General features: G+C 41.0%; 1 protein-coding gene across 3 annotated transcripts in view; it reads right to left on the bottom strand.

Moving 5' to 3' along the window:
* creb5b (cAMP responsive element binding protein 5b) overlaps positions 1-15,182 on the bottom strand; it is a 299,242-nt gene extending 284,060 nt beyond the window's left edge. The window contains exons 1-2 of one of the 3 annotated variants that reach the window (XM_055659976.1): positions 14,946-15,182; positions 10,120-10,317 (exon numbers count right to left, since the gene is read on the bottom strand). In XM_055659976.1, coding sequence (XP_055515951.1) covers positions 10,120-10,128 — 9 coding nt within the window. In that variant the 5' untranslated portion in view covers positions 10,129-10,317; positions 14,946-15,182. The remainder of the gene's footprint in view (positions 1-10,119; positions 10,318-14,945) is intronic. The other 2 variants (XM_055659958.1, XM_055659968.1) reach the window with 2 other exon arrangements.
* Between the last annotated feature and the right edge of the window lie 333 nt (positions 15,183-15,515).

The raw sequence follows: 15,515 nt of genomic DNA, 5'->3' as shown, positions 1-15,515 counted from the left end.
AAAGGAAATACACGGCAATTCTTACCTGCTCATTTCACATCAATAATGTTTCTAAAGAAAGTTGAACAATTTAACCAAACTGTTTTAGAATAAAGCACCTGTACTTTTTATATTTGGCAGTTAAATGCCAGTTTTGGAGAATACACAATACATCCATGAGGAAGAAAAATAATTATCAACAGTATTTTTTTTGTTTTCCCCAAGAAGATTTAGCTCTCATTTCAAAAGTTATCTCTGAATTGTGGCCCTGTAAAAACTGTATGAAAACTTTAATTACATCAAAATAACTCTTACCAAACCGGTTTCCGAATTGTTAGTAGGTAATAAATGTTGAAGAATGGATTGCCAAGGTGCTCAGTTTATTGCAGTGTCCAAGGTTTTTGCCCAGTGCCCATTTCATGTGGTGAAATAAGGTAGTATTTTAAGACAATAAATTTCAACCTACATATCTACATCAATTTATGTTGTAGACTGGGGGGGAAATCCCATTGTCATAGCGCTAACGGTATTCTGTTATGAGCAGATAAGTAACATTTTTTTTTCTTTGTCCTAACTGATGAAAAGTTTAAAGCCCCTGTCCCACTTAGGTGATTTTTTCTCGGTGACTACAAGCGACGAGGCAGTCGCCACATGGTCGCGGGGTGACGACTGTATGGTCGTGAGTCGCCTAAAGAGTTGTAATGTTTTTCTGGTCACCACTGAAACATTTGAAATGTTTAAAACTTTTTGGCGACAGTGGGCTTGCGTAGCTTGTCTTTTCCTGTCAATAGTTCCTGTCGTAGGTTGTCACCAGGATGATGCAGGTTGTCGCCAGGTGACGTTAGATGTCGCCAGGTGCTGACTTCAGTGAATTCCGTTGGCGACTACCTACGTCAACCTACGTCAACAGGTACCAGCGACTGAATTGCCTTCAGTTTTCTTCAGTTGTTGCTGTTCCTTGTCGTAACTTGTCAAGGGAGGACATAGGTTGACATTGTTTGTCGCCCGTGTGGTTATAGTTGTCATAGGTGTGGTCGTAAGTGGACATCCTAATGGGTCGCCGGTTGTCGGTAGCTTGCCGTAGCTTGACGTCGACTAAGTGGTAGGTTGTCGTAGCTTGTCGTAGACATTGTCGTGGGGGTATTGGGGGGGGTTCCAGTCGCCGCTTTTTCGATGACCTGCTACAGTTGTGACAGTCGCCAAAAAAATCGCCTAAGTGGGACAGGCCCTTTAGTCGATTTCCTTCAAATTAATTTAAACTGTAAGCAAACAAAAGAGAGCTACCAAGCGTAACCATGGAATTCATTTTGTGGAACTCCATGGATTTAAACTTACAGACAGATGGTCGGTTGCATGAATTAACACTGGCTGAAGAGAAGATATCAGTCACAACCAAAATTTAAGTCTAGGCATTAAATAAATGCATCTTTAACTGTCACTCTTAAAAATAATGATCTAATTACATTTCTGTCTTAGCTTTCCATGCAACTAACAATGCAAAACATATTACACAATTCGGAGGGACAACTGATGCTGCTAACTAAAACAAGTAGAGTAGCTATGGAAACTATGAGGATCAAAGAAGAGGAAGTACTGACACTTTTGAAAAATATAAAAGTGGATAAGTTTCCAGGTCCTGACAGGATATTCCCTAGCTAAATTGAGTGAAGTTTGTGTTGAAATAGCAGGGGCTATGACAGAAATATTTCAAATGTCATTAGAAACGGGAATGGTGCTGGAGGATTGGCGTACTGCGCATGTTGTTCCATTGTTTAAAAAGAGTTCTAAGAGTAAACCTAGCAATTATAGACCTGTTAGTTTGACGTCAGTGGTGGGCAAATTAATAGAAAGGATACTTAGAGATAAAATATATAATCATCTGGATAAACAGGGTCTGATTAGGAACAGTCAACATGGATTTGTGCCTGGAAGGTCATGTTTGACTAATCTTCTTGAATTTTTTTGAAGAGGTTACTAGGGAAATTGATGAGGAAAAGCGGTGGATGTTGTCTATATGTACTTCAGTAAGGCCTTTGACAAGGTTCCATATGGAAGGTTGGTTAAGAAGGTTCAATTGTTGGGTATTAATAGTGGAGTAGCAAGATGGATTCAACAGTGGCTGAATGGGAGATAGCAGAGAGTAATGGTGGATGGCTGTTTGTCTGATTGGAGGCCGGTGACTAGTGGGGTGCCACAGGGATCTGTGTTGGGTCCACTGTTGTTTGACATATACATCAATGATCTGGATGATGGTGTGGTAAATTGGATTAGTAAGTATGCAGATGATACTAAGATAGGTGGTGTTGTGGATAATGAAGTAAATTTTCAGTCTACAGTGAGATTTAAGCCATTTGGAACAGTGGGCTGAAAGATGGCAGATGGAGTTTAATGCTGATAACTGTGAGGTGCTACATCTTGGCAGGACAAATCAAAATAGGACATACATGGTAAATGGTAGCGAATTGAGGAATGCAGTTGAACAGAATGATCTAGGAATAACTGTGCATAGTTCCCTGAAGGTGGAAACTCATGTAGATAGGGTGGTAAAGAAAGGTTTTGGTGTGCTGATCTTTATAAATCAGAGCATTGAGTATAAAAGTTGGGATGTAATGTTAAAATTGTACAAGGCATTGGTGAGGCCAATTCTGGAACATGGTGTACAATTTTGGTCGCTAAATTATAGAAAAGATGTCAACATAATAGAGTGAGTACAGAGGAGATTTACTAGAATGTTGCCTGGATTTCAGCACCTAAATTACAGAGAAAGGTTGAACAAGGTAGGTCTTTATTCTTTGGAATGCAGAACGTTAAGGGGGGACTTGATAGAGGTCTTTAAAATTATGAGAGGGATAGACAGAGTTGACATGGATAAGCTTTTTCCATTGAGAGTAGGGAAGATGCAAACAAGAGGACATGATTGGAGAATTAAGAGACAAAAGTTTAGGGGTAACATGAGCGGAAATTTCTTTACTCAGAGAGTGGTAGCTGTGTGGAATGAGCTTCCAGTGGAAGTGATGGATGCAGGTTCGATTTTTTCATTTAAAAATAAATTTGATAGGTATATGGACGGGAAAGGAATGGAGGGTTATGGTCTGAGTGCAGGTAGATGGGACTAGGTGAGAGTAAGTGTTTGGCACAGACTAGAGGGGCCGAGATGGCCCTTCTAGTCTGTAATTGTTATATGGTTATCTGATCGGTTGTCAAAATTATATCATTCCTTCCTACTGATAATATTGATCACTTTTCGCAAATTCTTAGTGAATATAATTATAGGTGTTAAAATACTATACCAGCCCCAATTCCTACCCTCACCACACAGCACTATATTTTCTTCTGTAGGAAGGAACTTCAGATGCTGGTTACAACAAAGATAGACACAAAATGCTGGATTAACTCAGTGGGACAGGCAGCATCTCTGGAGAGAAGGAATGGGTGACGTTTCAGGTTGAGACCCTTCAGACCCTTCTCTCTTTCCCATTCACATACTTGTCTAGTTCCCTTCTCAATACCTTGTTATTTTGCCTTCACAACCGCACGCGTGGCTCAGTGGCACAGCGGTAGAGTTGCTTCCATACAGCACCAGAGACCCGGGTTCAATCCTGACTAATGCCCCTGTCCCACTTAGGAAACCTGAACGGAAACTTCTGGAGACTTTGCGCCCCACCCAAGGTTTCCATGCGGTTTCCAGAGGTTTTTGTCAGTCTCCCTACCTGCTTCCACTACCTGCAACCTCCGGCAACCACCTGCAACCTCCGGAACCGCACGGAAACCTTGGGTGGGGCACAAAGTCTCCAGAGGTTTCCGTTCAGGTTTCCTAAGTGGGACAGGGGCATAAGGGTGCTGTCTCTACAGAGTTTGTACATTCTCCTTGTGGGATTTTTCCAGCTGCTCCAGTTTCCTCCCACACTCCAAATATGACAGGTTTGTGGGTTAATTGGCTTTGGTAAGTTGTAAAATAGCCCCTTGTGTGTTTAGATTAGTGTACGGAGTGATTGCTGGTCGGTGTGGACGTGGTGGGTCAAAGGGCCTGGTTCCGCGCTGTATCTCTAAAATTAAAAAAAAAATAAAACCAACCCTTGCACTGAACTGTGATTGAATCATTCAATGCACAGAAATATTTTTTCTCATCTTATTTTGTCAAACATCTTCCTTTGTCATTTTTGATTCTTTTGTCAAACATGTTCTCTAGTTTATGAACTTGCAACAATGTAACCAGTTTTCCCCGCATTCAACTCTGTCTAGGCCATTCATGATATCAACTCCTTCTATCAGGTCCCCTCTCATCGTTACCTATTCCAAGGAACACAACCATAACTTTGCCAGTCTGCCCATATAATTTCCATTCCTTTAATCATTTCAGTGAATATCTTTCATACCCTTCATCCGTCACATGTTTCATGAGGTGTGTTGCCAGAACTGGACATGGTTCTCCAGTTGTAGCTGAATCTTAGGCTTGTGCAAGGACATCATCATTTCCTTACATAATAACTATACTTCTTTTTATTAACCCAGGGTACCGTACACTTTCTTAACTTACCCTATCACTTCCAATGATTTATGTACACTTGCCCCCAGATCTCTCTGTTCCTGTACCTTTTTGAAACTATGCCCTCTAGTGTAGATCATTTCGACTCATTCTTCCAGCTATAATGTTAAATTGTGTTTTAAATTTCTTCTACCAAATGTCCATTTGCCCATTCTGCCAGCCTATCTAATATCCTCCTTATAATGCACCATGCTCCCAGGTTTACTATTGTCCACAGATTTGGTACAGATCCATGTACATACACATCTTTAATATGTATGCAGAAAAATAATTGTTCCAGTACTATCATTAGGGGAACTCCATTACATGCTTCCCTCCTCCTCTGTTTCCTGTCATGTAGCCAAGTCTGTATCTATGATGCCACTGTCCATTTTGTTCCATTTTGATAATAAGCCTGCTACGTGGCACTTTTATCAATTGCCTTTGAAAGCCCCAAAACACTACATCAACTGCACACCCTTTTGTTACCTCATTGAAAACAATTTGCCTTTAACAAATCTCCGTTGGCTTGTCAAAGTAATACACAGTTGTCCAGGTGACCTCTAATTCTAACCCTTTTAATTTCTAGAAGCTTTTCCACTATCTAGGTTACATGACTGATCTGTAGGTGTTGGCTTTATCTTACACTTAGTATCATGAACTATAACTAACTATAACTTTATATGAGGAAACTGCAGCAACATTTATTTTTTAGTAAAGACTAATTTAATGTACAGTCAACCCTTGTTATAACAGATCATCCACTATAACCAGGTAAGGGATTTTAATTTTATAAATAGTAGAAACAAACAACTACAGATGCTGGTTAATATACAAAAGGGCACAAAGTGCTTGAGTAACTCAGCAGGTCAGGCTGTATCTCTGGAGAACATCGATAGGTGACGTCTCAGGTCCAGACCCATTTTTCGACTCTGGGCCTGGAACTGGACCACAAATCCAGGTGAGTTAATGGCCAGGGGAAGAGGTGAGGATTGGTGCAATCGTGGCCCATGAGCAATCGGAGTGCAAGAAAGGGTCAGCGGCAGCGGTGGTGATGGTGGCAGTGGTGATGATGAATGAGGCGATGGTGGCAGTGGCACCTTTGATGGTGGTGATGATGGTTGTGGTGGTGACGTAATTGCCGGTGGTGGTGACTGCAGCAGCGGTGGCGGCAGTGTGGCAGAGGCAGGCGTGGTCTGGGAGTGGTCAGGATGGCGGCAGCGCAGGAAGCTGCCTGAGAGGTTGTACAGGCCAGGGTGGCAATGGTGGTGGCAGCAGCACCAGAAGCAGCCGGGAGGCAGCATGAGAGGTGGCATGTGCCAGGGTGCCCCAGCCTGGCAGTGAAGGTCGGTATTACCAAAATCTGTCATAAAGTGGTCTGTTAAAATGAGGATTTCTGGGTTTTTTTTACCTTAATGATGCCCGCTACTCTGAGTAAATTTCCTTTCAGTCATTGAATGCCTCACATCTGCTCTCACTACCCATTTACTTCAAGTTCTCCTTCTTAAACTCTGTTCTACTTGGTGGAATTTTGTTTGAGATTAGCACACTCCTGCTCTTTCAGTTCTTTTGGATAGACCTCCAATGGCTATGTTCCACTCATGCTGGCAATGGAGTAGCCATTTGAAAAGTACAATGCGGGAAATGCAGAAAATTCAGCCTCCTTCATGCGTCACAGTGACTCTTGCTGCATCTCAAACTCATCAATCTTCAACTTGAGATCAGTTATCTCCTCTACTTTTAATCCCCACAACATGTGCAGTGTCCTTAAGTTCAGGAATTGAAAACAGCTCTCAGATTCCTATCCTTATATGTATTTTTTCGATTTCCTTTTAGACAAGCTTATGAACGATTTGTAATCCTGATTGAACTATTCATTCTTTATTTGTTAACACTAGCTTCCCTATTTGAGTTTTAAGTTTGTGCGTGATTAAATAATCATTATTTTCTCCTGAATTTAACCCAATATCATTTTGAAGTATCAAGCAGCATCTCGGCTCTTTCTCCAAAAAATTCCTTGTTTCATGAATTTCCTGTTACTTAACATTCTGCCACACTCTCTGAAGACTTCACTCTGAATAACCTCCATGTGTGACAAAAGCAAAATTATTATCAACAAGTGCTCTCCAAAAAATAGAACAATGGTTTGATCTATACTTGTTGAAAATGCCAGGTCTGGAATACTGTAAAGGGTCTAATTCAGTGATGATATGCTGTAGATAGATACAAATGCATGGGGGTCAAGCAGCATACCTGGAGAAAATGGTAAACGATGATTCGGGTCGGGACGCTTCTTCTGATTGTAATGGGGCTGGGGGGAACTGGAATCGATTAAAAAGAAACAGGACAAATCAGGGTTGGCAACAGATGACCTCAGGCAAGGAAGTTCCATGATAGGCCAATTTATTTTCCTTTAGAGATACAGCTCAGAATCAGACCCTTTGGCCCACCGAGTCGGCACCGACAAGCGATCCACACACATTAACACCATCCTACACACACTAGGGACAATTTGCATTTGTACAAAGCCAATCAGCCTACAAACCTGTACGTGTGGGAGGAAACTGAAGATCGCGGAGAAAATCTGAGCAGTCATGGGGTCCATACTGACAGCACCCATAGTCGGGATCGAACCCGGGTCTCTGCCGCAGAAAACGCGGTAAGGCAGCCACTCTACCGCTGCGCCACCGTCCCGCCCAATTGTTGGCTAGAGATGATGTGAGCCCAAGAAAGATACATTGTTGCAAACTGGGAAACTGGTTAATGAACATTTAGTGAAGGAAGAGGAGAAGGGGAGGAACAAAGAAGGGAGTGGGGGGGGGGGGGGGGGGGTGGGAAGGGGTTGTTTGTAGAAGTTACCTGAATTTTGAGGATTCAACCTTCAAACCACTGGGTTATAAACAAAATCTGAAGTACTGTTCATCCAATTTACATGGGGCCTGACTCTGGTAATAGAGGAGCTGGAGGACAGAAGGTCAATATGGGAATTGAAGAGGGATTTAAAGTTAAGAGTTAAAGATGATATGATGAAAATGCATTTGGAGGTTATGCCTCAGGCCCTCAGTGATATGAAGGAAGGGAGTATATGGCCAAATGTTGCACTTCCTATTCTTGTATTTTATATCTGTTGGCAGACCAATTTCCTTTATGGTATAAATAAAGTTCTATCAGATTGTATTCCTACACCGGAAGGTGCAGTTAGAAGAGTAGTCAGAATCGAGGATAACTGAGGAAAGAACCAGATGTCATTGAGAAATGTCCAAGCAGAATGTAGAAACATAGAAAATAGGTGCAGGAGGAGGCCATTCGGCCCTTCAAGCCAGCACCACCATTCATTGTGATCATGGCTGATCGTCCCTTATCAATAACCCTTTTCCCCATATCCCTTGACTCCAATGGCCTCTAGAGCTCTATCTAACTCTCTCTTAAATCCATTCAGTGATTTTGCCTCCACTGCCCTCTGTGGCAGGGAATTCCACAAATTCACAACTCTCCTGGTGAAAACTTTTTTTTATCACCTCAGTCTTAAATGACCTCCCCTTTATTCTAAGACTGTGGCCCCTGGTTCTGGAATCGCCCAACATTGGGAACATTTTTCCTGCATCTAGCTTGTCCAGTCCTTTTATAATTTTATATGTTTCTATAAGAACCCACCTCATCCTAAACTCCAGTGAATACAAGCCTAGTCTTTTCAATGTTTCCTCATATGACAGTCCCGCCATCCCAGGGATAAATCTTGTGAACCTACGCTGCACTGCCTCAATCACAAGGATGTCCTTCCTCAAATTAGGAGACCAAAACTGTACACAATACTCCAGATGTGGTCTCATCAGAGCCCTATACAACTGCAGAAGAACCTCTTTACTCCAATACTGAAATCCTCTTGTTATGAAGGCCAATATTCCATTAGCTTTCTTCACTGCCTGCTGTACCTGTAAGCCAACTTTCAGTGACCGGTGTACAAGGATGCCCAGGTCTCGCTGCACCTCCCCCTTACCTAACCTAACCCCATTGAGATAATAATCTGCCCCCTTGTTTTTCCCGCCAAAGTGGATAACCTCACATTTATCTATATTATACTGCATCTGCCACGCATCTGCCCACTCACTCAACCTGTCCAGGTCACCCTGCAACCTCCTAACATCCTCTTCACAGCTCACTCTGCCACCCAGCTTTGTGTCATCCGCAAACTTGCTAGTGTTGCTCCTAATTCCCTCTTCCAAATCATTAATATGCATGGTAAACAGTTACGGCCCCAACACCGAGCCTTGCGGCACTCCACTCGCCACTGCCTGCCATTCTGAAAAGGACCCGTTCACTCCTACTCTTTGCTTCCGGTCTGCCAACCAATTTTCTATCCAAGTTAACACCCTACCCCCAATACCATGTACTCTAATTTTAGTCACCAGTCTCCCGTGCGGGACCTTATCAACGGCTTTCTGAAAGTCTAGATACACTACATCCACTGGCACCCCTTCATCCATTTTACTTGTCACATCCTCAAAAAATTCCAGAAGATTAGTCAAGCATGATTTCCCTTTCATAAATCCATGTTGACTTGGACTAATCCTTTTACTGCTATCCAAATGCCCCATTATTATCTCTTTAATAATTGACTCCAGCATCTTTCCCACCACCGAAGTCACAATATGAAGGTATTAAGTTGATTTGCATGTGTATATAGAGAAGTACATGTCTGTTTTTCATATAAAATCTTTAGTAATTCATCATTAATTTCCAGACATTAGTGCAGTATTCAGAAATTCAACGTTATTTCCCCTTAATTGCCACAAATATCTTCAGCATTGTCTAAAATATTTAACATGTCACTATTATTTCATAAGATCATGTGATAGGAGCAGAATTAGGCCATTCAGCCCATAACGTCTACTCCGCCATTCAATCATGGCTGATCTATCTCTCTCTCCTATCCCCTTTCTCCTGCCGTCTCCCCATAACCTCTGACATCTGTGCTAATCAAGAATCCATCTATCTATCTCTGCCTTAAAAATATCCACCGACAGCCTCCACAGCTTTCTGTGGAAAAGAATTCCAGAATCATTACCCTCCGACTACAGAAATTCCTCCTCATCTCCTTCCTAAAAGAACGTCCTTTAATTCTGAGGCTATGACCACTAGTCCTAGACTCTTCCACTAGTGGAACCATCCTCTCCACATCCACCCTATCCAAGCTTTGTTAAACTTGGGAAACGTTTAATGAAAAAAAAGTAGATCATGCAGGAAAAGTGACTGCCAAATAGAATCACAGAATATCTACAGCATGGAACAAGGCTATTTCAGCTGTCGAATCTTTACAAGATTGTAAGAGCAATCCTGTACATTTCATCACTTCACCATCCCCACAGCTCTGCAAATTTTCTCCATTCAGAAACTTGTCTAGGTCACTCTTGAATGAAGCAAATGTTGTACAGATGTAACCAAGTAGAAATGCTAAAATGAAGGAAGGCAACATTTATTTATGGTTTTATGAAAACTAAAAAGCCATAGGTAGGATGGATCTCCACTGGAATTCAGATGTAATTAGGACATTTCAGCAAGCAGAGAATAAAAATTTATACAAAGCAATATGATATACCATATTAAAGAAAACTCACCAAATCCATACAAGTGCGTTTTTATTCCAATGGAGCAGAAAGCAGACAAACAAAATGTCCCACTAAGTGCTTCTCTTTATCCAAGGCTGTTCATATATACTGTTCACCAATTTTATGGGTATCCATATAATTTATTTCCTTCACTTTATTATCCAGTCATGCATCTGTCATGGAATTATTGGTATCATAAATGTCAATCTACAGAAAGGAAAATAGAAGCAATTATAATTTTTTGATTAGTTCAGAAATTTTATCCATGATAGAAGACTGATGCTGAAAGCAATAATCCTCCTTTACTCAATTTTAAGCTGTCATTATTTCTTTGAAATAAATCTTCCATTTATGTAATAATGAAGGAAAAAGACATGTTCACGAGAGGACTTACAATTGTGAAAATAGCATCTGAATGTATGTGGTATGATGAGGCAAAAGAAAACAAACATTGCTGCAACAAATACTGAGAAGAATAATACTGATTTATGTATACTTTTATTACGATTTGTTAAAACTTATATTTACCTGTATGTTATCACATGGACGTATTTCATTTCAGCATCAAAAGTTAAAATTAGGATCAAGAGGAGAAATGGTAACAATTATTTTTTAAATTAAATCTTCCCATTGTCACTCACCTCGAAATATCTTTAATTCATTTGTTTTCTATCACTCACTGCTTATATCTCTCGTTACCCATTTCCCTGACTAGTCTGAAGAAGGCTCTAAACCCGAAGTGTCACTCATTCCTTCTCTCCAGAGATGCTGCCTGTCCCGCTGAGTGACTCCAGCATTTTGTGTCTATCTTCAGTTTAAACCAGCATCTGCAGTTCCTTCCTACACATTAGATTATTGATAATATACAATTGAGTTTGTATGCCTCTTTTATCCTTTTTGCAATATGACTTAAACCATACCACAAAATGTCAAAAATTTAGTCCACCAGAAAAGCATAGCCAAGGCCAATCAGTTACAGTGCAGAAACCATTAGATTTCTCTTATTTTGTGGCTAGCTATGTTAATCTTCTGCTAGTCACTCTCCCAAGCTTTATTCCTCTCCGTCAATGTCCATTTGATTAGGCAGGAATACTCCAGGTATGTTTTTATTCAGAAGGGCCTAAGATAGACGCTTGCATTTAATTACAACTAGGTCAAGATCAAACAGGGTGAACTGATAAAATATGAATACAAAGAAGGAAAACGAGTTGAGGTGAGGAATGAGGAATCTTGTTTGAAGAGATATATTAGTCATGGACTGTGACAGAGGGAAACAATTTTTGGGAAGTTGAAGAGTCAGACATTTATTTTTAAATACAGTGAAGGGGGGAGGGGGAGAGGTGAGAGGGGCAAGACAGAGCATGATGAGTGAGAAAGCGATGAGAGAAAGGATGGGGAGAGAGCTATGAGGAAGAGGAGTGGGAGCGAACGAGAAGGGTGGGAGAGGGAGAGAGCAATGAAAGAGAAAGCAATGCATATGATCAAGTGTGATGGGAGAGGAAGAGACAGAAAGGAGTGAAAGAGTGGAATGGGGGAGAAAGAGTGGGGTGGGAAGGAAAGAAGATGATGAAATACTTTATGATGTACAGATAAATTCACAAAAAAAACGATTTTTAGCCTAATGAGCCTTAAAGGTGATATTTTAAACATGGGGCTCAATCCAACCATTGAGCTAGCAAACCATGCCAAGTCTTTCACAAAGGAAACCCAGTAATGAGATCAAGATTATTGAGGAAAGGTTACATTTGTGGATTTTACTTTTCTCACTCACAAAATTAGCCCGTAGGGCACAGAATGGGTGCTTCATCCCACCACTTACATTTAAGCCATTTTGCCAATCCACATTAATCACTCCAATAGGTCTGCCTCCTTCTTTGCCTTGCTGGGAACAATACAGTCAATAGAAATAGATGTACTTTAAGAATACTTTGACGTATGGCAGTGAATCTAATCAAAGTGTTTACAATGTAATTTGATTCAAATATATTTGCAAAAAATATCTTCTGTGCAATTATATTTTATTTATCATGTTAAATAAGAACCTCCCTTTAATGTACTGTTAGTGCATTCAAGAAAATGTATCAATGTATAACAAATTTCCAAGATGAAAAGGCTTTTTAGTTTTCAAGAGTAAACTTGCAAACTGGTGTATATATATATATATACACACACACACACTCACAATATTGTATGGAAAAATTAAAGTGATCTTCACATAGTGCCTTCCGCCAACAATGATGAGGTAGGTGTATACCCACACAAGACTGCAAAAGGATGCTGAATCTTTAACATCTTCCAAAGAACATTAAAACATGTATCTTTTCGAGAATAGGGTGGCGAGCAGGTGGTACTTTTAACAAGGCCTCAACTGCTCTTAATGACCCTTCCATTGAAAAGCCGAGATAAAATACAATTCCGGCGAAGAGGTTAAATGTTGCTCATTTTACCGGTGACAATTAGTGACTTCACTTGGCCAAGTGTTCAATTGTCATTTGCCTTTTTTTCCCCTTACTTCTGTGAATCTATTACAGTGTGTAAGCTATCACAATTTAAGGCTGGATATTTTGTAAATGACCGTACAGTCACTGTGTCGGAAGGAGCTGTAGATGGTGGCAACGGTACGCATGGACCTTACAACCACGGAGTTTCCCAAAACAATTAGTACTTTAGTGTTCCACTCGGTGGGAGATCCACGCTACTATTTGACCAAAGAGCTCAATCAATCAACAATGTGTTCGTCCCGGGGACTACACGGCAGAAGGCTGGACTGGGTATGGTATTCACGGTCATATCCAGTAAAAACTGCTCTATTCCAATCAAACAACTTCGTGAGCAGTGCAGGCGTCCCAAATTTTAATTTAGCTTATTATTCATCTGTCTAGAGCCCTTATGCATTCAACAATTTGTGAAAGTTTCGCAGTTAGTGAGGGTCTACCGGCGATGCTGAGTACTCCGTTCAAATACTCGTCTCTCAAGAATATGATGTCGTGAACAGTGCGCTATCTCTGAAATAGTTTAATAAAGTGTACTCGGTTATTTAAAGCTGCTCCTTTTTCGATCTTCAGCATGAAGGATGAGTAACTGAACTTTTGCTAGTCTATATGCCATTATCTCAGCTCTCATAGCGCACGGTCCCTGGCGATCGTACTGGTTACATAAAATGTTGGTTATTTTAGGGGCAGTTATATAGCGAAAAGCTCACTTTCAATTTTGTAACAACAGAAGAGAAAACAAAGTATCCAGGCATGATGCTAAAGAGGCTTAGAGAAATTAAACTTCGCCGCGGCGTTCTCTTTCAAGCAAAGAAGCAAGTTTCCTTTATTGTCGCTGCGCGAAACGCTCTGACTGCGAAAAAACAGCGAGCTTGGGCCGGTGTCTAAACTGAACTCGTCGATGCATGCACTCTGGAGGAATTCCTCGGCAATCCGGCACAGGAACTACAGCGTATGATCAACGCTGCAAGTGCAACAATGCCTGTCTCACAAGTTCGACATTTAAAGTTGATCGTTCTACAGTCCTTGTACAGTGGGTCTGCTGTACAGTTCGGCAGAAATGCTCAAGTTCCACCCCTGAGAAACTTCACATGAGATTTATTGACACACTGCACTAAAATAATAATTATGTATGCGTGTAGGTGCAAAACAAAAGTATGATATGAAATTGGTTTAATTTGTTCTCTCTCGCATGGCGTCAATTCAGATTCCCAACTTGTCTCTTAAAGTTGCTTAAAAATCATCAGTGATGGGGTCTACAAACTCAAGATGAATGACTGAATATACCTCTTCATCAATAATAGAGAACACGTTTCAAGTTCTAATGTATCGTTTTACAAGTACAGTGGTCATTAAAGATTGTCCGGAAAGGGCAGTTATATACAAAATAAAGTGAAAATGACTGGAAATTACACTTGTCAAGGTTTTAAGACATTTCATCTTTAGATATTTTTCAAACGGAGGGCTCTAATAGTGCGCTTTGTCAGCAGATCCCCCCCAACCCTCAATATCGCGGGCTGTTAATCAAACATGCTTAATAGGCTGCAGAATGACGTAATGGCCAACTATAACCCTGCTCTCATATATAATAACAAAATATCTTTCCTGATGGCAATTTTAAATGGACAAAACTAAATATATAGTGATCAATGGACCGCAGCCACGAAGGACATAGTCAATCACAATTTCAAAAGTGTTCTCATCTGGCAACAAAAAATCTAAATTTAGCACCTTAAAACGTCCAGAAGAGACTTGTGTTAATCCCAACACGTGTAAAACTCCATGGATCTGCACCAATTCAACACTTGTATTCAAAACTCATTGGAAGCGTCCGACCAAGAGTTACTATAACGTATAACAGGTCCATTACATGAGTGCACACTTGACAGCAAAATAACTAACAATAAACAGCTGAAAACTGAATAACAGCAAATAAGTGTTTATTTTTTTATGTTTACACACCAATCAGTTTTTTTCACAAATTTTGAACATTCTCATTTGGCGTCCCTGCCCTTTGGAGGAGACTATCACACGCCAGACAAAAACAGCGTAAGAATACTAATGACTTTCCATTGAAACATTTATCTGAGGAACTTTCATTTAAGCACACTTTTCCCATAAAATGGACCCGTTTTACGTGACAGCGAATCGCAGTTTGCAACTTATTAGCAGTAACAATCAGCAGTTTCTAACCCGTAACACACCCCCCGGTGCCCGCACCGATACTGTTACTGTTTACCATTTAGCATCAACAAAAAGAGGAAAAAAATTACAAACAGATGCAAATTAACTATGTTTTACAGAAACAACTCAGTTGAAAAGTGCACAAAAGGGTCAAAATACCTGAGAGGTTGTCGTCCTTGTGCCTTTCACTAATTTTCCAATAACTTAGCGAAAGTCCAATTGAAGAAGCGGGTCTGTGAGGAACCACGTTGGACTGAGAGAAGATTACAATACATTCTATTTAGAGAAGCATTACATCACCCTTTGGTGACGTCACGTGGGATTCCTGAACTTCTAAATCATTGCAATCCCAGAGCGAGCGGGGCGACGCACGGCCGAGTGGCCAACGACGTCAGCACGTAAGTGGGTAGAAGGGGTGGGGATAGTGATTTGACGTTAAAAGGCACGGCTGCGCGCACAAAGGGGCGTGGCCAAGCACAAGAGGCGGGCCGCGCGCCGCAGGGAGGAGCAAAGAGGAGCAAAGAGGAGCTCGCTGCACCGAGGAAATGCACTGAAGTTTCCGCCGGAGCTCAAAGCTGCACTCGGCAAACATGGTGCATACTTCAAATTGAAGTATGCACCATGTCTACGTTTAGATACGTGGTTAACCAAGAGATGGGCATTACAATAGTAAGAGAGAGGTCGTTTCACAAGTTGCAATGCAATGAATGGTATTTCCTAGGAACTGAT

The sequence above is a fragment of the Leucoraja erinacea genome, chromosome 2 (assembly GCF_028641065.1).
Source record: "Leucoraja erinacea ecotype New England chromosome 2, Leri_hhj_1, whole genome shotgun sequence".
In the NCBI taxonomy this organism is placed as follows: domain Eukaryota; kingdom Metazoa; phylum Chordata; class Chondrichthyes; order Rajiformes; family Rajidae; genus Leucoraja; species Leucoraja erinaceus.
This window is presented reverse-complemented; position numbering and strand designations above follow the sequence as displayed.